The sequence below is a fragment of the Macrotis lagotis genome, chromosome 7 (assembly GCF_037893015.1).
Source record: "Macrotis lagotis isolate mMagLag1 chromosome 7, bilby.v1.9.chrom.fasta, whole genome shotgun sequence".
Taxonomy (NCBI): Eukaryota; Metazoa; Chordata; class Mammalia; order Peramelemorphia; family Peramelidae; genus Macrotis; species Macrotis lagotis.
In genome coordinates, this window is record NC_133664.1 from 218305527 (window position 1) to 218328931 (window position 23405).

The 23405-nt window shown below is 40.9% G+C and overlaps 1 protein-coding gene across 1 annotated transcript in view; it reads left to right on the top strand.

The window, feature by feature from the left end:
• Positions 1-222: 222 nt before the first annotated feature.
• Positions 223-23405, top strand: part of IL15RA (interleukin 15 receptor subunit alpha) — a 49454-nt gene continuing 26271 nt past the window's right edge. The window contains exons 1-5 of the mRNA XM_074195335.1: positions 223-310; positions 13892-14086; positions 15081-15149; positions 16671-16946; positions 17749-17778. Coding sequence (XP_074051436.1) covers positions 223-310; positions 13892-14086; positions 15081-15149; positions 16671-16946; positions 17749-17778 — 658 coding nt within the window. The remainder of the gene's footprint in view (positions 311-13891; positions 14087-15080; positions 15150-16670; positions 16947-17748; positions 17779-23405) is intronic.

Below are 23405 nucleotides of genomic sequence, written 5' to 3' on the forward strand. Positions count from 1 at the left end.
CTCCCGGTCCTGGGTGCAGGAAAAGCAAAAGCGAAAGTGAGGGCGCCGCCCCCGGGCCGCCGCTCCTCCGCGGCCCTCGCGGACCCCCGTGCCCGGGGCGCGGGCCGAGGCGCGGCCGGCCGGGCCGCCAGGGCGCGCGGCTCCCGGCCCGGGGGCGCCCCGCTGGCACGCCCCGGAGCCCCGGGTGGGCGTGGGGAGCGCGGAGGCGGGAAGCCCGGACTCATGGCCAGCCGCAGCCCGCGCCGCCGGCCCCTCCTCCCGCTGCTGCTGCCGCTGCTGCTGCCGCTGCCGCCGCCCGGCGCCGCGCCAGGTAAGCCCTGCCCGGGGGGCCCGGGGGGCCCGGGGGGCCCGGGGTCCTGCCCGGCCCGGGGGGCCCGGGGTCCTGCCCGGCCCGGGGGGCCCGGGGTCCTGCCCGGCCCGGGGGGCCCGGGGTCCTGCCTCGGCCCGGGGTCCTGCCCGGCCCGGGGGGCCCGGGGTCCTGCCCGGCCCGGGGGGCCCGGGGTCCTGCCCGGCCCGGGGGGCCCGGGGTCCTGCCCGGCCCGGGGGGCCCGGGGTCCTGCCCGGCCCGGGGGGCCCGGGGTCCTGCCCGGCCCGGGGGGCCCGGGGTCCTGCCCGGCCCGGGGTCCTGCCTCGGCCCGGGGTCCTGCCCGGCCCGGGAGACCCGGGGTCCTGCCCGGCCCGGGGGGCCCGGGGTCCTGCCCGGCCCGGGGTCCTGCCCGGCCCGGGGTCCTGCCTCGGCCCGGGGTCCTGCCCGGCCCGGGGTCCTGCCTCGGCCCGGGGTCCTGCCCGGCCCGGGGTCCTGCCTCGGCCCGGGGTCCTGCCCGGTGGACAGCTCAGCCCTTCTCGGCCAAGGCGGGAGTGAGGCAGTGTCAAAGGACTCGGGGTGGAAGAACAATTTTTAGTTGTTTAATTAGCTGCTTAGTGTGGGGGGGCTGAAAGTTCACTTTTTTCTTGTTTTAGGTTTTTGCAAGACAATGGGGTTAAGTGGCTTGCCCAAGGCCACACAGCTAGGTGATTATTAAGTGTCTGAGGTCGCATTTGAACTCAGGTCCTCCTGACTCCAGGGCTGGTGCTCTACCCACTGCGCCCCTTCTTTCTTTTGGGTTGACTTTTTTTTTTGGCAAGGCAATGGAGTCCAGTGACTTGCCCAAGGTCCCGTAGCCAGGCAATTACTAAGTGCCTAAGCCCAAACTTGAACTCAGTACGCCTGGGTCCAAGCTCTGGTTACTGCGCCACCTAGACGCCCCCCTGTCTCTGGCTCCTAAGAGAAATCTTGAAGTTCCTCAGGTCCAAGTGAAGCCCCTGAGATGACTGGATTTCAGTCGGTTGGGCGCTTCTCTCCTTAGGGGCTTAGTTGCAACCAGTGTGGTTACTGTGCAAGAAGATGGCCAGGACAGGCCTCTGTAGACCCGTCATTGAAGGCTGGTCCCCCTTCTCAAGAAGTGGGGAGCCGAGGAGGCATGGCCACGATACACTGCGTCTGCAAGCCATAACCAACCTTCTTGAGAGCTACAAAAGATTCAGTTTTCTTTTCTACCTTCCTGGGGGTACTTTCCACTTGACTTTCTCTTTCTTTGAAATGCTTCTATCTCCTAATTTGGCTCCTATAATCATCATAAGTTCACTATGATTCATAAGTTAATTAATTGCTGGGGGGGAGGAGGGAAGAGGGAGACTATGACAGAAAACAGTTTGGTTTACACAGAATTAAAGGAGTCAGAAGTTTTGACCTCTAACTGGAATGCTAAAGATTCCCTAGTTTATAAGCAGATTGTGAAAGAATTTTATGACTTTTATTGATACCTTTCAGGAGTACTAGAGTAGCAAAAATTGGTAAATTATTTGACTTAAGACTATACAGTCCCTGGACTGCTAATGGAGATTTTGGTGAACCAGATTCATATGACTTAAAACACGGTGTTTCAAGGAAGTTCCAGCTTCAAAAGCTGCGTGTGGGGATAGGAGTGGGACTTGGGGGTGAACCCGGGACTTGGACCCGGGAAAGGTCTTGCTTTCTGGGATAACCAATGGAAAGAGAAAGGTGTGGTCTATAAACAATCTATCCTACCCACATTCCTCAGGTGGGAGGGAAGCTGAGGAGAAAAGGACTCTTCCTTTTGCTTTCACTTTCCTTTGTCAACTTTTAACTAGATAAGGAGAGAGGGTGAGATAGAAAGAGCCTCCCCTTCAGCTTTATAGCTAGAGACACAGGCCTTGTGGAGGGGCAGAAGGTGGACATTCCAAACTGACAGACCTCAATTAGAGACTGATAGAACAGCTTTTGATCAGAAATATAGATCAGAAATATTTTGATTCCAATTTAGAAAATATCAGCTTCTGCAGAGATTTGCAGAAGGCTACAAATTCGCCATCTAGCTAGTCCTCAGAGAGGCATTTTAAGGAGGTAAAAGAAGGGAAATACTGGGAAATATAAGGGATATGAAATCAAAAGGTAACAAAACCTCAAAAATTAAAAAAAAACAAATTATTTCTGTGTGACTAAAGAACTAGATATCATGGCAAAAGTAAGACATGTTTTTAAAACTTAGTCAATCACAAGTATCTACACTAGACACTGTGCATATGAAGATATAAAATCATCTCTTCCCTCATGAAACTCACATTCTATCAGGGGAGACAATATAATCAAATATACATATAATGTATATGTTCATAATTGTTGTGGTTTGCTTCCTTGGGGCCCACAGTGGCAACCTTCCTCCAGGAGGGAATAAGGGGTCAAGCCACCACTGCCTTATGCCTCCAGCTCAATTTTATTACTGCTTAGCTATTACATATATACTGTTAGGTCTTCCAGGGTAGAACAAAGAATAATGAGGTAATTGAGGGGGATACAAGTGGGGTGTACATGCAGCATCTTGCATTACAGGATAAGGGGGTATGTCGGGGGGGGGGGTAAAACACAGCTGTGTCTAGTGCCCTTAGGTCAGTGGGGTGGAATGTCCAGCTCCCAAGGACTCCAGCACACCTTTATCTCTAAGGGCAGCTTGCCAGCTCGAGATTGTCCAGGTGGCGGTTTACTTGGAGATGATTCGTGTCATGGCTGTTAGAATAGCCTGTGTACCCACATCTCCCCCCTTGTTTTTCATTTAGGACCTGGAGGGCCTGGATATTCATGGCAGAGCCCATAAGGGCTTTTGCTGCTCTGCACCAGTTAATCAAAGAACAGAGGAGGAGTAATAGACAAGTAAGAATGAGAATCCCAAGAATGATTTTAGTTGGGGAAGTCCAGCTAAAAAAAATCATGCAAGAGCATGTCTATGGAATCACTATCCAGTCGTGGTCGGATGACCATGTTATTGAGGTCCAGGACCTTATATGTCATGTTGGCAAGCAGGGATTGCAAGTGGGAGTCCCACTGGGATGAAAGCTGCCTATTGAGGAGAGTTGGAGCATGGGAAAAGTTTTTTACAAGGAATGGTGTCACACAAAAGGAGGTATATCTTGCATCACACATGGTCCTAATTTGCTGTTCTACAAAGGAGATTTGTTCATTAGTGAAGGCTAACTGTTGGTTTAGGTTAAGAATAGCTCCCCGGGGCAGCTAGGTGGCGCAGTGGATAAAGCACCGCCCCTGGAGTCAGGAGTACCTGGGTTCAAATCTGGTCTCAGACACTTAGTAATTACCTAGCTGTGTGGTCTTGGGCAAGCCACTTAACCCCGTTTGCTTTGCAAAAAAAAAAAAATAGCTTCCCACAGGAGATTATTGACCTCATTTTTCTGGTGAAAGATTCCAGCCATTTGTCTGACCATGTGCTCTATATCCTCCGGCCATGGCATGGTGGCAAGGGTGGTGGCTATGGAGGCAGCTTTAGAGGCTATAAATGTAATAAGGGATGCTATGAGCAGGGCAAGTAGGCCGATGGCTCAGGATTCTCTATGATAGATTGTAACTTGTTGTGTCCACCCATCAGTGGTCACGGGTATCCAGAGATACCTGGGTGTACGGACCAGGATGTGCGTGTTGGCATCAGGCAGGGTGCAGGAGGTAAGATAGCAAGAATTATTACAGGAACAGTTGAGGATATCAGAATGGTCAGGGGTCAGATTGGCAGCTACCCAGAAAAATGGGGGTGTGAGACAGGCCTGAAAAAGTATTGATTTTTCTGGCTGTATTGTAGGCTCAACCAGGGCTAGCTTGGACCACCTGGGGTTCGTTTTCTCCCAAGTTCCATTCTACCAGACAAGCCCTCTCATGAAAAAAAGAGGTCTAATGTCTGTGCAGGCTGAAGGGCCGCACAGAGGGGCCTGTGACAGGGCGGTGTATTTTGCATATGGGGGGTCTATATCTCAATGGGGGTGCCCCAATCTCATCTAAATCAGAATAAATACTGAGCCGGGAACCGATGCAGAATGCATAGGGGCCTCTGCATGGGGCCCAGGGGATCTGTGGAGATTAGAACCAGGGGGAGTGTCCAACATCAGGGAGAAAAGGGCAGGGAGGGGAGTGTGGAATTTGGGGTGGTTCAGTATTCTCAGGTCCATAGTACAGTGTTCTAAAATCCTTGGGCCTGCACACACCAGTACCATTGTATCCCCATAGACTTCCAGCTGGGAATCTTATGTCAGAGGAGTCAAAGGCAAAAAGGTCCCCTTGGAATGAATGGGTTAGTGGGACCCAGTACAGGTGTGCAAAGGACCAGTTAAAGGTGAAACCAACAGAACTGGAAACGTTAAGAGTCCCAGGAAATGGTATGGCTGCTTGTTCTTCCAGTGAGAGTGTGGGGAGACCCACGGTTCCATTAATGGCAAAGAGAGCAGAGAAGAGAGATGCATCATAACCTACGGGTAAAAGAATTGGGGGGGAGGGGATAAGTGCCCATCAGGGGGTGGCCCGTACTTCGGGGGTATTCAGCAGGAACAGCATAGTAATGAGGAGTTGGTGAAGAGACAAGTGTCCTCTAGGTTTAAAGTCCTTCTCTCTTTTTGCCAAGGTGAGGAGCTGGTCCTGGAGCACTGTGGGAGGTTGGGGGAACTGCCTCCTCCCCCTCTGTCCTCTGCATCTTGGGTCTCCTCTATTGTTATTTAGTGACATTCTCTGCTTCTCTTTGGTCAGGACTGCAACGTGGGGCGTCCATCTCGAGAGGCAGGCCGGATCAAAAACACAAGCAAACCCTCTCCCTTGTGTTGCAATAGGGTCAGGTCCCCTCCATTTGTTAGAAATAGGATCCTTCCAGTGAACCCTGGGCAAAGGTGTGGCCAAAGGATTGTCCAGGAGACCGTTGCCTGCAGACAAGGGGCCTGGCAGCCTGGTATGTGAGTGTATGTGGGAGAGGAACCACAGTGCTGCTCTGCAGTGTAGAAGTGACTGGCAGGAATGCATAAGAGCGGAGATGAGGTTGGCATCTTCTGGGGGCAAGGATGCAAAGGGGAGGCTAGAAAGCATCTGCACAGCGTAAGCACTGTCACTGAAAGTGTTGATGGGATGGGAGGGGAAGCGGGCAAGGACCAAGGCTAGGGCTTGCAGTTCTCCCCATTGCACAGACTGGGTGTGGGGGCTCTTATGAGTGAACAAAACAGATCCATTACTGTAGATTACATAGCCCAGGTGCTTTCTGTTTGTAAAGGCTACATAAGCCTGCGGAATGGGTCAGGGAGAGGGAAATGAGAAGAGGAGCATGCTGACAAAGAGTGCTGAAATCCCCTTGAGAAAGGGGGAAGGGTGAGTAATGGTTACCAATATACCTAGCAAAGCCTAGGAGTGCCATGGCAAGATCAGGGGAGTCAGAAAAACAGTGAGGGATATGGTGAAGGGGTATGGGGAGGACAAGTCTGTCAGGGTTGGTTCCGAAATGAACTTGGGCACCCTTTAGGATGAGATGAGCCAAAGACAACACCCTCAAGGCTATATGGGGAAGAGAGAACCGGGATAGGTGTACCCAAAGCAGGGGTGCACTCTGCCAGAGGAGGGCAATGTGCAGAAAGACAATCAGGGAGAAGGGTTTGTGAGGGTCCCTTTGGGAGATGGTAGCTAGGCATAAAGCTGAGTTAACTTTGTCAATGGTCGCCACAGCATCGCTGGTCAGCACACGGGGGCTGGAGGGATCTGGGAGCCTCTAAGACAGTTGAAAAGCAGCTGCAAATCATTAGTCCAGACAAGCTGGGAGGGCGAAGCCAGTTAAAGTTCCTGAAAATCTCCTGGAGGGATATAAGGGTGAGGTTCTTTCGAATGGTAATGACTGGCCGGCCTAAGAGGGCCAGGGAAGAATGCACCCTAAAGCCCAGGTAGGTAAATGGGGGGTGCCTCTGAACCTTATCGGGGGCTATCTTCAGGCCAAAATCAGAAAGGCTCTCTATAACCCAGGCCTCTGTTTTCTTAAGGGTGGCCTGAGAGGGTTGGGACAATAATATATCATCCATGTAGTGGATGCAGGTTAGATGTGGGAAGGTACAGATGGGTTTAAGGGTTGCAGCAAGGTAAGTCTGACAAAGGGTGGGGCTATTTGCCATGCCCTGAGGCAGAACCACTCAATGAAAGCGGTCATTGGGAGATTCAAAGTTTGTAGTGGGACCAAAAAAGCAAAGCAGGGGGCATCCTGAGGATGCAGGGGAATGCTGTAAAAGCAGTCTTTTATGTCTATTACAAAAAATGGGTTGGTTTTTGGGTATAGCCAATGGGTGAGGGAGACCTGGCTGTAATGGACCCATGGGGATGAGCCGGCTGTTGGGTCCCCAAAGGTCATATAAGAGACGGTATTTTCCTGGTGTCTTTTTTGGGATAACAAACACTTGTAGTGTCTTGCTTAAATTCTTGGGATATCCTAAAGAGAATGGTACCTTGATTCAGGACTCCAAAACAAGGGCTTATCTGAGGAAACTTTCCCCCTCTTTGCTTTGAGCTAAGTGTTGTGACCAAGGCTATGAGTAGGACCTCCCCCCCACAGCCAAACCTTTATGGGCGGGATTTCCTGCCTTCACCAGAGAGGGTAAGAACCATAGCCCGAACCCCATGCCTCAGTAAAAGGGAACTTCCCTTTTATTCTACCCTGTAGATTTATGAAGTGTTGATCAGGACTAAGGAACAGGACTCTTGGACCTGATACTTGAGTTAATGAACGATGAATAAATGAATACTGCCCTGGCAATACCCTCTAGCAATACACAAATTTGTTTGTTTGTGGCTAGAGGTTGTTACAGAATGAACAAATAAAAAAATAAATATATACAAGTAAATGAAAGACCACCTAGTGTTCTAACCATCAGCATCTTGACAGTGATGCTCTTCATGCCAAGGACCAAGGGTAAGGAGTAATAACTTAATAGAATACTATGAGGGGAAGCAAAGCATGGGTTGAACTTGCCAGCTAATAAGTTTCCATGCAAATTAAAGCTGTGTCACATCTTAGTTATCAGATTGTTTCCAAGTGATTAAATGGATCACATAGCAAGACATTTCCACTACACCTTGGATTTGTAGTTCTTCATGGTTTGGTAATAGAGGAATAATTTGGAATTAGCAACACCAAGAGGTGCTAAGGAGAGGAAAGAAGAGAGAGAAAGCAGTCATACCATGGCAACAGTCAGTTTCTGCCAAACCTGAAAACTTTGTTTAAGAACTTGGAAGATATCTTCTAAAGGAACAAAATGGAAAGTATGTGATGGAGTTTTTATCATGACATCTGCTCCAATAGCAGAAAAAACTGACGAATCAACCAGAGAAACAGAAGGCCCTTAATTCTGCCTAATTGTGTAAATGTGAATTTTTAGCACTTTGCCAAATTTAATATTGTATCTTATTCACCCATTCTTGATATTGCTCAGGGTCCCTTTCTTTTGGGCATGAGGGCAAAATGGAAACCACTCAGAAAAGAGGAACCTTTCCTAATACAAGGGTAAGAGCTCAATGATGGTTTGCTTTATAACTGGGGGTGAATGAGCACAAATCATTTCATAACTACCTTTATGAATGTAAGTCATGTTTTGGAAATCTGCCTTATGAACACAAACTGATATTATATTGTGGATATCTCTTCTTGGAATCAATTTTTCTTTTTCCCTCAATATTGTCCAAGAACTCATAGCAAATTACTAAAGTTTATTTCTCATCTTGATTTTAATTAACTTGGTTATAATTTTACTATCATTATTTATCACTTGAGTTGAAAGCTGAATAAATCTCATGTGGCTAATTTTGAGAATTTTAAATATCAATTGTCATGCTATATTTGTTATACATTTCTTCTGAAGCAGGCATGGACTAGAAATGGAAACAACTCACAAGAATGCTTCCAAAGGAAGGGCAGCATTTAGACCCTTGCAGTGGTGAGATTCAAATAAATTAACAACCAGTTCTCTGCCCCAATGACCATTTTAAGAATACAAAAAGATATACCGAAAGGTAGTTAAATATTCCATTCACTTAATACTCAAATAATAACAATAAAAGAAGTACACAAAACTAAATAGCTATTTTACTCACAGTAAGCAAAGGTATCATTATGAACTAAAGCAGTCATATGACCACAGCAGCCAATGTTGGCTGAACCAAAATTCATTCTACCTATTCTAATTCATTTTTCCTTCTACTTCTATGGCTTCCAAAATGAACTATAACCCTTGAAATCTACATTTCTATTGCTCCATTGTATCCCAGTTTCCTATAGTTTCACTGTTCCAGCACACTCATAATATCTCTGGGGAATTTGGGGCATAACACAAAGCAGAAACAAATGACAGCTTATCACCCTGGTTGTTTGGGACTTTTTCTCTTTACATTATATGTTTGTTTACTGAAGGAACAAAAGCAGGGTAATTAAAATGTAGTATTTCATCAAATGTATAATGGGTTTTAAGAAATGAACAAATAAATATTACAAGCAGTTTCGTCAATTTTTTTCACATATGGACAGAATGAACATTACTATGGGCACTTAAAAATGCTGTTGCATGGATGAATGTTCTAAAAAAGAAAAAGTAAGGAATGCAAATTTGTGACTTTCATATTGGGTGACTGCCTAGGTACCCACCTTAGAGAAAACTGATTACAAGTACCATTTTAACAACTGCTTCACTGAATTCAACGTAAAATTAAGTATCAGTTTTGCTGAACTGGTATAAACTGACTGATTTCCAGCTTGGTCCCTTGGATATGAGCAATGTTTTCTTGACACAACTTCCTCCACCCACAGTTTCCTTCATATAGCACACAATTGTCACCCAGCCTTATAGTTATAGCTTTCTGGTTGAGACTCAGTTAGTGAAGGATAGGAAGATTAGAGAAAAGATTTTAAAAAATACTAAATTGAAGAATAAAAATGAAAAGATATGGCATACAATTAAAACAACTTCAAACTATGTTTAAACAAACTGTTGAAAATAAAAGATGAGAGATAAACAAAAGAACAGACATTAATTACAAATTACCTCCATTAACTCCATTTCCTAATGATTTTTGAAATCAATGAGATCATCTGAAAGCCTAGAACCTATCTCAGTCAGTTAATACTTGATCTTCTTGTCAAGTGGAGAAATATGGTAACTAAGGGCAATTCTTCTCTTAAGTTTATAGCCTTCTAAACTCATTTTTAATATCTTAATATTATAATATAATTACATTATAATATTGCACAAATATATATATATATACATAATATAATATCTTAATAATATAGAAACATCAAATTTATTGAAAGCTTTATCATCCCTCAAGAGTATTTATGGATGGAACTAGAAGAATAGAAAAAAGGCAAAAAATATCAGGCAAAAAATAAAAACTTGTCAAGATATCTATGACAAATTATAATCTTTGTCATAATAATGGTACTATCATATGGCAAGACTCAGGATCACAGAGGTTTTGAAAGACTTTCTAGGGATCCCAGAGACTTTGGAGGACCTTCCAATTCCTTGACCTTAGACTATTCTCAGGCATTTAGGAAAGAAGTTTTGAAGTTTGTTTTAGAATTCCAGGGACCTTGAGGAAAGGACTTTGGTGTGAGAACAGGATGCAAATGAATGAGTACACAGACAAGAGAGCAAGAGGAGAAAAGAGAAGTATGTAGTATTCACTTGTTTTTCCCAAAGCATATCAATGGTGGAATTTCCATCCAGAGTTTAGATTTCAGGGGCAGCCAGGTGGTGCAGGGGATAGAGCACCAGCCCTGGAATTAGGAGGACCTGAGTTCAAATATGAACTCAGAGGGGCGGCTAGGTGGCGTAGTGGATAAAACACTGGCCTTGGAGTCAGGAGTACCTAAGTTCAAATCTGGTCTGACCCTTAATAATTACCTAGTGGCCTTGGGCAAGTCACTTAACCCCATTGTCTTGCAAAAACTTTTAAATAAAGTTTAGATTTCTATCCCTTTTTTTAATCTCCCTGAGACCTTTCTAGTTTCTTTTAAATTTCAACCAAAATCCCACCTTATACAACTCCCTATAATTCCAGTGTCCTCCCTCAGTTTATCCTATATATTGCTGACTTTAATCTTTTTATCTCCCCCTATTAGATTATAAACTTCCTGAATCAGGGACTGTCTTTTGCCTCTTTTTTTTGTATTTGTAGCATTTAGCACATTGCTTTACTTAGAGTAGGAGCTGTATAAATGTTATTTGATTGATTGGCACCAGTTGGGAGAATGGTGTGGACTCAAGGCTTTCACACTACATTCCCCAGTATATTATATTAGAAAGTAAAAATGGCCTTAAATAATATGGAAAGAAAGAACATATACTTTGTGTATGATTGAAACAGCAGAGGAAAAAGAAAAGATTCAGATAAAATTTTGTGGGGAAATTTGAGGCAAGGAAAATCATTTAAGATTATGGAGAAGCTGGCACCTGAATATTCTTTTGAAGGAAGAGAATGATTTTAATGACAGGATATGAGGTGGAAAAAAAATACATTCCAGGTATGGTGGGAAGTTTTTGCAAATACACAGAGATAGGAGATTGAAAGAGGAGATTTTGACAATTCAATTTATTTGGAACAGAGGATGTATAAAGGGGTGTAATGTGAAATAATGCTCAATGCGTTACCATACTTTTTAGTGTATCAGTATTGTTCTGGTTTAAATCTCATCCCTACTTAGTTCTTATTTTTGTGGTTAGGCAATTCAGTCATGCTTCTCTCATAATTGTTTTGTTCCCTCAACTCTACCACTGTTTCTGTTCTAAAAATCTGCAACCTTGGGCAACTCCCACCATTTGCCTCTTCTGCTCCTATTCCTAAATTGTTGAACCTAGCTGGAGGAAATAATGAAAAAATTCTGAATAAAAATTTACTGCATCTGATACTATTGAACATCTAGTTCTCCTGGACACTTTCTCTTCTCCTTCCCTGGAATTTCTGTACACTTCTTTCCTGGTTCCCCTGTCTTTTTGCCTGATTCTGTAAATTGTATAGGACCATGAAATGTATGTGCTTTGTAAGATCTAAAGCCTTGAGCGTCACTCAGTTGTGTCTCTGTGGTATCTGTGTCTTCATTAGCTGGTTCAGCTGCTAGTTCTGTCTCTATTGGCTGCCTCTCTGTTTTGATCTGTGTTGTATATATCTGTCCAGGGGAATTGAGGAGACAGTGCTGTGCATCCCAAGGTCCTGAGACAGATTAGGTGACTCTAAGACTCAAAGCTCATCTCTCCTTCCCATTTCATTCTATTGGATTAAGAGTTGTTCCACCTGTCTCATTCTCCAACTGGCTTCCACTTCTGCTGATTTCACCTTACTTCTCTGATCCTCCCTTTCCCTAACTCCGAGTCTAATGAGTATTTTCAATTTATTTAATTTAGAAAAACTGCATTAATTAGGCAAACAGACATTTTGTAATTTTATTCTGGGTTTCTCAGGGTGGCCAGAAATGTCACCTATATGTTTCTACAGTAGCATAAGTCATAGCATGTCTCCTAGAACTTTTTCTAGTTGCTGGAAATGAGGGAATGAGAGACCTGGAGTTCTTTGGGAAGAAGATCCCCCTGAGTTTGGAAAGAAATAGAAATTTAATAAAATAATGCCTTTAAAAATAGTGTGGAGTTCTTCCATTATTATAAGAAATTTAAAAACTTTTAAGATTGTAAAGCATTGGTATGGAAAAGTGTGCTTCTCATTAACAGCAATATTGTGTGATGATCAACTATGATGGACTCAGCTCCTCTCAGCAGCTCAATGATCAAGGACAATTTAAAAAGATTTATGATGGAAAATGCCATCCACATTCAGAGTCTATCAAATCTGAATGCATACCGAAGCATACTATTTATTTTTCTTTTTCTCGTGGTTTTTCTTCCCTTTAGTTCAGATTCTTTCACAAGATGACTAATATGAAAATATGTTAAACATGATTATATATGTATAACATATATCAGATTACTCAATATTATGGGGAGGGAGGTAGAAAAATGTGGAACTCAAAAGCTTACAAAAAGATGAGTGTTGAAAACTCTTTGCATGTAATTGAAAAAATAATAGAACATTTAAAAGTATGCTTCTGGGCGGCTAGGTGGCGCAGTAGATAGAGAACCAGCTCTGGAGTCAGGAGTACCTGGGTTCAAATCCAGTCTCAGACACTTAATAATTACCTAGCTGTGTGGCCTTGGGCAAGCCACATAACTCCATTTGCCTTGCAAAAACCTAAAAAACAAAAGCAAAAACAAAAGTATGCTTCCACAAAAAAAGAAAGAAAGAAAAACAACTCTAACATCAAGTAACCCAGGTTCAAATCCTGGCTTTTTCAATCATTACCTGTGTTGTCTTGGGGAAATCATCTTCCTCTGTAGAATGAGATAGTTTAAGTTTTTTCTGACTCCAAGTCCTCTGAACCTTAAATTCTTATGTGATCTCTCTGCAGTAGAGCTGAGTGAAACAGACAGAGCTTGCCAGCATTTCCACGATCTCTGCTCAGATAAAATTTACCTCTTTACTTACTGATTTTGATTTCAGTTAAAATTTTGTCAGTGGGGCAGCTAGGTGGCACAGTGGATAGAGCACTGGCCCTAGAGTCAGGAGTACCTGAGTTCAAATCCAGCCTCAGACACTTAATAATTACCTAGCTTTGTGGCCTTGGGTAAGTCACTTAACCCCATTTGCCTGGCAAAAAACTAAAAAAAACAAACAAATAAAATTTTGTTGGTGACTATAGACAAGACCCCGTGACACACAGGGATAAGTCTGTAATATCAACTGAGACTTTATAGAAAGTAGTCTCTATGGTTTAGTTATAATGTATCAAGTATTAGTCTGTTTTGTCTTTGTTTTTATTTGTATTTATATTCCCAGTTCTTAGCCCAGTGTCTGGCATATGAGAGATATTTCATGTTTATTGCTAGACTGACTATTAAGGGAACCTTTTCAGACTTTTCATAAGACCAGATTCTCTTCCTTGCATCACTGTGATACAATGTACATATTTCAAATGTTACCAAGATCTTGCAAATGACCAGTTTCCCAGGACCCATAGCAATTTATTTTAGGTAAAATAGTGATTTAGCAAATCTTAAATTCTTTCATTTTTGTTAAACTGTAAATTCTATGAGGTCAGGGATCAGATCTGCTCCTTCTTTATATGCCCCATTTAAGGAGTGTTTAAATAGCACTTTAGGGTTTGCAAAGTACTTTTCTTTAGACATCTGGGAAGTAATTGTGTAGTAGTAATAGGTGCAGAAATTGAGTGTGTAGTGTTTAAGTGATAAACCAAAATCATGTCACTGTTAAGTGTCTGAATCTCTCTACTCCATTGTGCTATCTACTAGATCACAAGAATAGTAAATAAGAAGGATCTTTGCTAAAACTAGTCTGTGAAATCCTTGGAAAGATGTCCAGGCCAAGGATGTTTTTTTATCAATCTTCTAAAACTTAGGACCCAATGTCTTAATGGGTCCAATGGAAACAATAGTCCTGATTTTCCTGAATATTCCATCTTTCTTCTCTTTGCTTTTGCAGAAGTGACATGTCCAACTCCCAGATCTGTTGAACATGCAGATATTCAGGTCAAGAGTCACAGTGTGAAATCCAGGGAGCGCTATGTTTGTGTTTCGGGCTTCAAACGTCAAGCTGGGACATCCAATCTTATTCAGTGTATACTTGATCAGAAATTGAACACTGCCTACTGGACAGAAACCAATCTGAAATGCATCAGTAAGTGGGATCTTTTCCAGAAGCTCTCTTGGGTTAGTGGGGGAGAGCATACCAAAAATCACTGAATAATCAAAGTATAGATGTCTTAGAAAAAGTTCTTTGTTTGACATAAAGGCCTGAATGGATTAATAGAACTGTTGTCACCAGATGCATTCCTTCTAGGGTTGAATTAAGTAGCTAATAATATGTAGAATTGCAATCATGCTCCCAAAACTGTCAACTAAAACACTCATCCTAACCAGTTCAACCATCTACAGGCTATGAGGTGAAAGATAATGTTATTCCTTGTCCTGTTTCATTGAAATGACTGGAAAGTTAATGGTTCCTAGAACACTTAAACATGAGTTAGAGAAAAAACTAACACAGGCACAGGGCTGGGAGAAGACCTACTACAGATTGTATGTCTATTCATGACCCAGGCTGAATAAGACTTCTTGAGCCTAGAAGAGGTTCCCATTTGAGCGGGAAGTGCCACGAAGGTTGTACAAAGATGAGAGGCAGTTATCAGATACAGGTTGCTAAGGAAAGTGGACAGAGGCAGGATGCTAGGCTTTGCTCAGGTGTGTGAGTCAGTATCACAGAAACTGAGGAACAGCTAGAGATAAGGTTTGTTGAGTATTGGAAGAATTGGGAGAGTTCTAAGGCAAGGGATAGAGTCTAGCAGAATTTGTAGCACACAGTCCTTACAGTGAGTTTTATGTCCTGGAAAAAAAAGATCAGGTCTTTCTCCTAGTTTCTTCCTATAGCCACTGGTATTATTACCCTCAGAGGAAATTGGCATCTTATATAAGTTATAGTTGATACCCAAAGTAGTAAAATTCTATTTCCAAGCTGGAGAAATTTCAAGGCTAACTTTAGTTCTATGCCTATATCTCTAAGGCAGTCAGCCTAAAAACTACCTTTGTTAAAAAAAGATTCATTACAAAGCATTTACATATCTGGACTTCCTCAATTCAAACTTCAGTCATAAATATCATCTAATTGTCATCTCTAGGAGATCCTGCCCAAAAGTCACCTTTCTCAACAGTATCACCAAGGGAACTTCTCACCTTTCCTGGAAAAGGTAAGAATATCTGATACTATTGTAGGACTCATTTCTCCTGCTACATCCTTTATTACTATGCCCACAAAATGCATAAATTATGGGTAAGAGACTTAGCAAATATATAAAAAGGTAGCTGCAAGTAAAGCCTAAAAGAAAGGCCTAACATAGCTTTCATTTCAAGTCTTTAAAATCCAAAGAACTTGACAGTTGTTTTATATCCTGGTTTTATGTTTCATAATTGGCATCATTTTAAAGTAAAGTGTTAAATGACTCAAATCTGGTTTATTACTAGATATATATAGTAATAATGCATTTCAGTGGAGCCTTCCATCCTTTCTTCAGAGCTTTTCATTCTCAGGATAAATTCTCTTCCTCAGTTACAAATATCTAGAATGATATTCTTATAGTTGGCCACAATATTTAAAGGAAGATATTTAGGAATAAAATAAGTTTGGGAATTTTTCATGAATTTCACTTTTGCTAATCATCTATATTCCCGCTCTATCCATTTGTATTGATCAAAAATTCTCAGCTCCAAGTCTGACAGGTCTCCTGTCAAAAACCCAGACAATATGTTTCATATGTGTTAACTTTGATATGCTAAGATATCTATCCACCATATTTGCATGATATCATTTATATGATGCTTTGGTCAATATATGACAAGTGAAATGGAAGCAAAGATAGTAAAGATTCTATACTGTGTTTATAGCTAAGGAAGAATATTATAAAAGAGGCCATAAGCCAATAAGCAAAAACGAGGCCATCGTTATCCAGTAGTATACTATGAGAGCACCTTACAATGCTGCTATATTACAAAGTTATATATTAAACATAATTCCTTTCGTGGAACCTGGTTTAAAAAAATTTCCTACTCTGTTGGAATTTTGTAATTGTGTACCACACAGGAATTGTCAAGCTAGGTCTTCCAGCCTATGCTTATCTCTCTACCACAAGGTCAGAACAGGGGTTGAAGTACTCTTTGAGTCTCTCTTTGAATACAGTAGACAGTCCTGACTTCTTCTGGGGGAACTGGTCAGCTAAATGTTCTTCTCATTTCAAGGTTTTGAGAAAAATTTAGGAATTTAAAGCCTGACTCTAAGGCATCTTTGCTAAATATAGTATTTGGTTTTTTTTTAAATAAATCTTCCCAGATATTTTGCTTTATAGGTATTATAGAAATGCTTGCATATATATATATATATGCATATATACATATATACAGATATATATATATATATATATGTATATACTACTAAAACCTTTGTATCCTTTTCCTTACCTTGTGGTAGAATAAATAATAATACATCTCTCTACTTCTCTGAATTTTGATGGTCATTCCAAATAAGATAAAAATGTTACACTTCCAGAAATATCCCAAAAGGTTAGTTTCAGGAGCAAAGGTTAATACTAGACTAGTGTTTTAGGGGCAGAACAAGATTTTGATTATTGAATTATGCTTCTAAATCAGCTTTTACCCTAACTCCAGCCACAAAAAAAGAGACTTGCTTTAAAATATTTATGTTCTCAATATCTCAGACATCACTCTAGAACCAGAAACTTCCAAGTCAGACACTACAGTGGCAACAGAGATACTCATGGTGACAACCTCTATCTCCCTCTCATCATCCCCATACACAGTATCTCCAGAATTAACAGGTACGGTCTCGAAGCCAGTCTCCAAGGAGATATCATCTGAACCACCTTCTACAACAGTCATATTAACAACCGGAAACTGGTCCTTCACAGTCCTGGCTCAAACAACAACACAGACATTGGAACAGTCCTCCCCCAGTACCCATGGGAAAATATCAGGTTAGCTATTAACTCTTCTCCACTTTAAGAAAGATTAGCTCCATATTTCTAGTCACTTAAATTTGGTCTGGAACTAGGGCAATGCAATTTCTGCATGTTGTTGATATATTCAGGTGCAGGTAGAATCAGTGCTGAGTTAGCTCTCTCCCTTTGGCTCTTCTTGGTTCATCTTCTAGAAACTAAAAGGCTTACTTTATTAACCTTCATGGCAAAGCAGGTTCTGAAATGAGATTGAATTATAAATTGTAATTATCCCAACTATAGAGGAATAGGGGTCACTTTTCAATGCCTTTTCTTATACTTTTACTTTTCACACTCCCTTTTTTAATCACACCATTTTTCCTTTTTCTTTCCTCTTTTCCCCCTGCTTCCTGGTAGGGTAGAATAATTTCTAAACTCAGTTGAGAATGTATGTTATTTATTTCCTTTCCAATGACAAAACTCTTCAAAGTGTGGGCATTTGCTGTATTGAATTGTTTGGGTTTTTTATTTTTTAGAAGTTTGGGGATATTTGTATTTCAAACAGGTTATTTGGAGTCTTGACCCACTTCTGTCATATATTTACCAGGGTTTTTCTTATCCAAAAGTCTGGTGTCTCTTCCAAATGAGTCAGATTATTTATTCTTACAGGACACATCTTGTGATATCCCTTATATTTCCAAAAGAATGAGTCAAACTCCTACTTAAGTCTTACTTTTCTTGTCTGTGGTTTTTAAAAGTCTATGGTAGGGGAAATCCTTGCTTTATTTAGAAGCCTCAAGGTCCAGTAGTAAACAGTTTTCATCTCCTTTTTCCTTTGCAGATAAACAACATGTTTTAATACCTGTTTCTGGTAAGTGCTCTTTAGCTAGATCTTGTTGATTATTCCTTCATAGGAGATCCTCTTCATTTGATAGTGTCATTTGTGTGAACAATCATATCCTCTGACAGTTTATTAGCATGAACATATTGGAAATTAACATTATGCCTGCAAAGAGAAGGTTTATTTTAAAGTTTCATCAGAATTTGCTCTTGGGGGGCAGCTGGGTGGTGCAGTGGATAGAGTACCAGCCCTGGAGTCAGGAGTACCTGAGTTCAAATCCAGCCTCAGACACTTAATAATGACCTAGCTGTGTGGCCTTGGGCAAGCCACTTAACTGCATTGCCTTGCAAAAAAAAAAAAAAAGAATTTGCTCTTAGTAGAAGCCAACATTTGCCTAGAACAGGGTGGAAGACAATTCATTCATTCATTAAATATTTATGATTGTAACATCTGTTTCCAAATCACTGTGCTAGTTACTGTAGGGAATATAAAATTTAAAAAAATGGTATCTGCCCTTGTTTACATTGTAGTAGAGAAAAGGTCATTGTAGATGGAAGCACCAAAAAGAGAGCAGTAATCAAAATGCTTAGTGGAGAAAAAAGGTGGAACAAAATTATATATAATTAAGGTAACTTGTACTAGAATTTTCAACTTATCTTTTTACAGAAAGATATATTGTCAAAATAAAAAAAATTTATTCCTTCTTACAGACTAAAATTTCTCCATTCTCCAAACTTTTTGAATTTATTTCTAAAAGTAGATATAAAATTATCAAAAAGAATTGGCACAGGAAAAAAGATTTTGTACAGAACAAATATGAAATGTCTTCATAGGTCAACCAGATGAGTTGTTTACTTAATTAAAAAAAATCAGATAACATGATTTTGACATAAATTTTGAATTATATGAGGATTAGAACAAACTATGATTGCAACATTTAAGCTATTATACTTATCCCATCCATGTCACAAGAGTTAGGGGAATGGTGACCTCTCGATTTGGAAAATCCACACAAAATTTTTTGACCCTACCTTCATGCCAAGGAAAAATTCTGAATTTTTTTTCTTTTATGGGATATTTAATGTACCCTGTTATAAAATTTGTGTTAAGTATTTGGCCAGGTCATACTAGCCTTTGTGTGTCATCTACAGTTTCTGCAATAGTCCCTCAAAATTCCCATTTAATTTCTTATGCCAATCAATGATATATCAAAATCACAATGGGGAAATTTGTGATGTGAAAAGGAAAACTGTATTGTCACATCTTACCACAGTATTTTTTTTGTCCATCCCATATGTAGAAATGTTTGGGGATTTTGCTGTTGCTGGTTTTTGGAATATATTACTAATATGAGTCATGTTTCATCTGACAAAGAGTATAATGGGTCTAAGGATGTGAAAATCCAAAAAATAAATTCCAATGAAAATGGATCTGACCCAGTAGAATCTGCCCAAGTTAAAATTCTACTGATAAAAACTTTAAGAACCAGGGTCATTTCCAAATTATAATAAGACATTATAAGAGAAAGTTCAGCTGCAGAGTATAAGGAAAGGCCCAGAAAGTTTCAGTGATGGGTCTGATGGTAAGGTCTAGAGGTTTTAAATTAAGGGAACCTTAATAGGTCACAGAGATTCTGTCATTTTAGAAATAAGAAATTTGAGGATTAAAAAAATGAAATGACAAAACCAATATTTTAATTTTTTCAATTAAGAAGCATTTTGGGGGTGGCTAGGTGGCATAGAAGATAAAGCACTGGCCTTGGAGTCAGGAGTACCTAGGTTCAAATCCGGGTCTCAGACACTTAATAATTACCTAGCTGTATGGCCTTGGGCAAGCCACTTAACCCCATTTGTCTTGCAAAAACCTAAAAAACAAAACAAAACAAAAAAAGAAGCACTTTTAATCTGTCTCATCTAATACCCCTCATTGATAAATTATAAAACATTCAACCATTGTATCTCTTTCAACATTTAAAATGCATCAACTCTTTTTTTATATATACTTTTAAATTTTATTTATGGCAATGGGATTTAACAGTGACTTGCCCAAAGGCACATAGCTAGGCAATTATTAACTGTCTAAGGCCAGATTTAAACTCAGGTCCTCCTGACTCTAGGGCTGGTGCTCTATCCACCGTGCCACCTAGCTGCCCCCTATATATCATCACCTCTTCAATTTCAGTCTTTTGGATTCATGGCTAATCATGGTATTGATTAAAGTTTCAGAGTTATTTTCCTCTATAATATGATTTTTTTACTTTTTAATTACTTTCATAGTTCTGTTCACTTTGCTCTTTATCACTTCACAAAGTTTCTTGTGGAATTGTCTACTTCATCATTTCTTATGTGTTCTATCACATTCATATATGACAATGTGTTTAATCTTTTCCTAATAGGAGGATACACTCTTAGCTTCTATTTTTGGATTATATACATTTATACCTATATTTATTTGCCTATATATGCATATGTATATAGACACATATACACAGACATAAACATAAACAAACAGTGCTATAAATATTTTTGCATATAGATTTTTACATATAACATTCTTTTACTCTTTCTTTGATATCTTTGGAGTATAGGTTAATTAGTAATATAGGTAAGTCAAATAGTAAATGTACAGTTTGGTAACTAAGTAGATATAATTCGAAATAGTTCATAGTTTCACCAACTGTTCACTTTGATTCAGTCTTTTTCAGTGATGTTCAACTCTTTGTGACCCATTTGGGTTTTTCTTGGCAAATATACTGGAGTGGTTTGCCATTTCCTTTTCTAGCTCATTTTTACAAATGAATAAAGTTATATTAAACAGGATTAAAATTGTCCAGGGTCACATAGCTAGTAAATGTCTGAGGTCAGATTTGAAATTAGGGAGATGTCTTCTTGACTCAAGACACAACACTCTATTCATAGCCCACCTAGCTGTCCTATAACAGTACATTAATATGTATCAGCTTAACAAAGATGACCAAGGAGACTTCCAGCCAAGATGGCAGAGAGAAGACAGGCACAGTTCTAAAGTCTCCTAATCTTTCCCCATCTATGATATGAAACAAACCTCTTAACAGAAATCTGATCAACAAAACCCAGAAAGAAAAGCCAGGAGAAAGAACCTCTACCTCAGCAGCCAGGGATCAGCCTGATTAGCTGCAGGGTTGGAGCCCAGGAGCCTGAGGGCCGGGAAACCAGACCTGTTTGATCAGCAGCAGGGCTAGACCATGGGGGCTTTGGTCAACTAGGGAGCTGAGGCATTGGTGTTGGCACTGACCATCTGAAGCTTGCCGACAGGGTTGGTGGGGAGATCAAGTGCAGGAAAGCTGCGGACATCATCCCTGGGCTCCTCTGGTCAGGAGGAATTCCGAATCCACACTTCCATTTCACCTGAAGCCTCTTCCCAGAATAAACACAATTACAGACTGCTTCTACCCCAGACATAGGAGTGTGAGCAGAAGAACCAACTCAGCTGACAATAGGGAGAGGGATGACCTCGCCCAGGGTAAAGGCCAACATTGAGTGAAGACAAAAGTATTTAACAGCTTCAATCACTCCCTCCAGGTCAAGGGAGAAGGCCTCAATCAAGGTCACAGACACTCCAGAGAAAGCACCAGCACCCCTTACTGGCCAGCTGGAGATATTGCACCTAGTGAGTAAAGCCTCTAGGAATACCAACACCAAATCTCTGTGAACCAGCCCCTCCCCAACTCAAGGTCTTAGTAAAAATGAAGAAACGTCAGGGGAAAGGTGAATCCATAAAAAAATTATTGGAAGGAAAAGACCCTAACTTAGAGAGACCTAGAACCACTGAGGAGAATATGATCTGGTCTCCAGCACAGAAAGACTTCCTTAAAGAAATAAGGAAGGAGTTTATAAATTAATTGGAAAATTTGGGAAAAGAAACCCAAGAGAAGATTAATACCTTGCAACAAGAAAACAAATCATTGGAAAATACAATTGGACAAATACAAAATGAGAATAATTCCTCAACTGGAAATACAAAATGAGAATAACTCTCTCAGTTCATCAATTGGACAAACACAAAATGAGAATAATTCTCTCAGATCCTCAATTGGACAAATGCAAAAAAGAAAATAATTATCTCAAAACCTCAATTGGAAAGCTCTATAAAAAATAGAAATGACCTATTAGAAAAGACGTTGCAAAAGGTAAATGAAGAAAACTCCTCTCTAAAAAGAATGGAGTCTATGGAAACTAATGACTTCATGAGAGAGCAAGAGCCTGTTAAACAAAGCCAAAAAATAGAAAAAATAGAACAAAATGTAAAATACCTCATCAGCAAAACCACTGACCTTGAGAAAAGATTGAGGAGGGGCAATCTGAGAATTACTGGACTTCCTGAAAACATTGAAGAGAAAAAAAGCCTGGACTTAATATTACAAGATCTAATGATGGAAATTTGCTGTGATATCAAGGAACCAGAGGACAAAGTAGTTATTGAAAGAATACATCGATCCCCTCCAGAAAGAAATCCTAAAATGAAAACATTAAGGAATGTTGTGACCAAATTCCAAAACTATCAGATAAAAGAGAAAATCCTACAAGCAGCCAGAAAAGAAACAATTTAAATGCCAAGGAGCAACAGTAAGGATTACGCAGGACCTGACTGCATCAACATTAAGGGATCAAAGGGCCTGGAATGAGATATTCCAAAGAGCAAGGGAGCTTGGAGTGCAGCTAAGAATCCACTACCCTGCAAAGCTGAGTCTTCTTTCTCAGGGTAAAAGATGGACATTTAACAAAATGGAAGAATTCTAAAAATTCCTGATGAAAAGACCAGAGCTAAATAGAAAATTCGGACATCAATCAGGAAGTTCAAGAGACAAATGAAGAGGTAAAAAAAGGGAGGGGAAGTAAAGGAAAAAACCTGCTATCCAATAAGATGAAACTGGCTATATCCCAGCATGGGAAAAAGATTCTTATGACTCTTGAGAATTGTAACTCTAAAAGAGAGAACATACCTAGCCAGAAGTGATGGACACTCATGACTTATCCATGAGACTGCTGTCCAATGGGATGAAACTGGCTATAACCCTACTTGGGAGAAAGACTCTAATAACTCTCAAGAATTGTAACTCCATTAGATAGGATATACTTAACTAGAAATGATGGATACTCAGAATTTTCTATGACTCAGATAGAATGATTTAAAAACACCTCCTCCTTTAAAAGGGGGACAGGAAGGAGACAGAAGGATGGAGATTAAATGGGGTGAATCTCATTACATTAAGAGGTACAGGGGGTGGCTGGGTGGTACAGTGGATAGAGCACTGGCCCCGGAGTCAGGAGTACCTGAGTTCAAATCCAACCTCAGACACTTAATAATTACCTAGCTGTGTGGCTTTGGGCAAGCCACTTAACCCCATTTGCCTTGCAAAACCTAAAAAAAAAAAAAGAAAAAAGAGGTGCAAAATACCTATGGTAATAGAAGGGAAGAAGGGAGGAGATGAGAAACACCTGAATCTTCCTCTCATCAGACTTGGCTTAAACTTTACTTATACACATACTCAGTTAACTTAAAAAATATCTTACCTTCCAAGTATTTAAAGGGGAAAAGGGGATGGGGGACAGAGACAGGGAGGGGGAGAGAAAAAGGGGAACTAACAGAAAGAAGGGAAGGGAAAAAGGGAAAGGGGA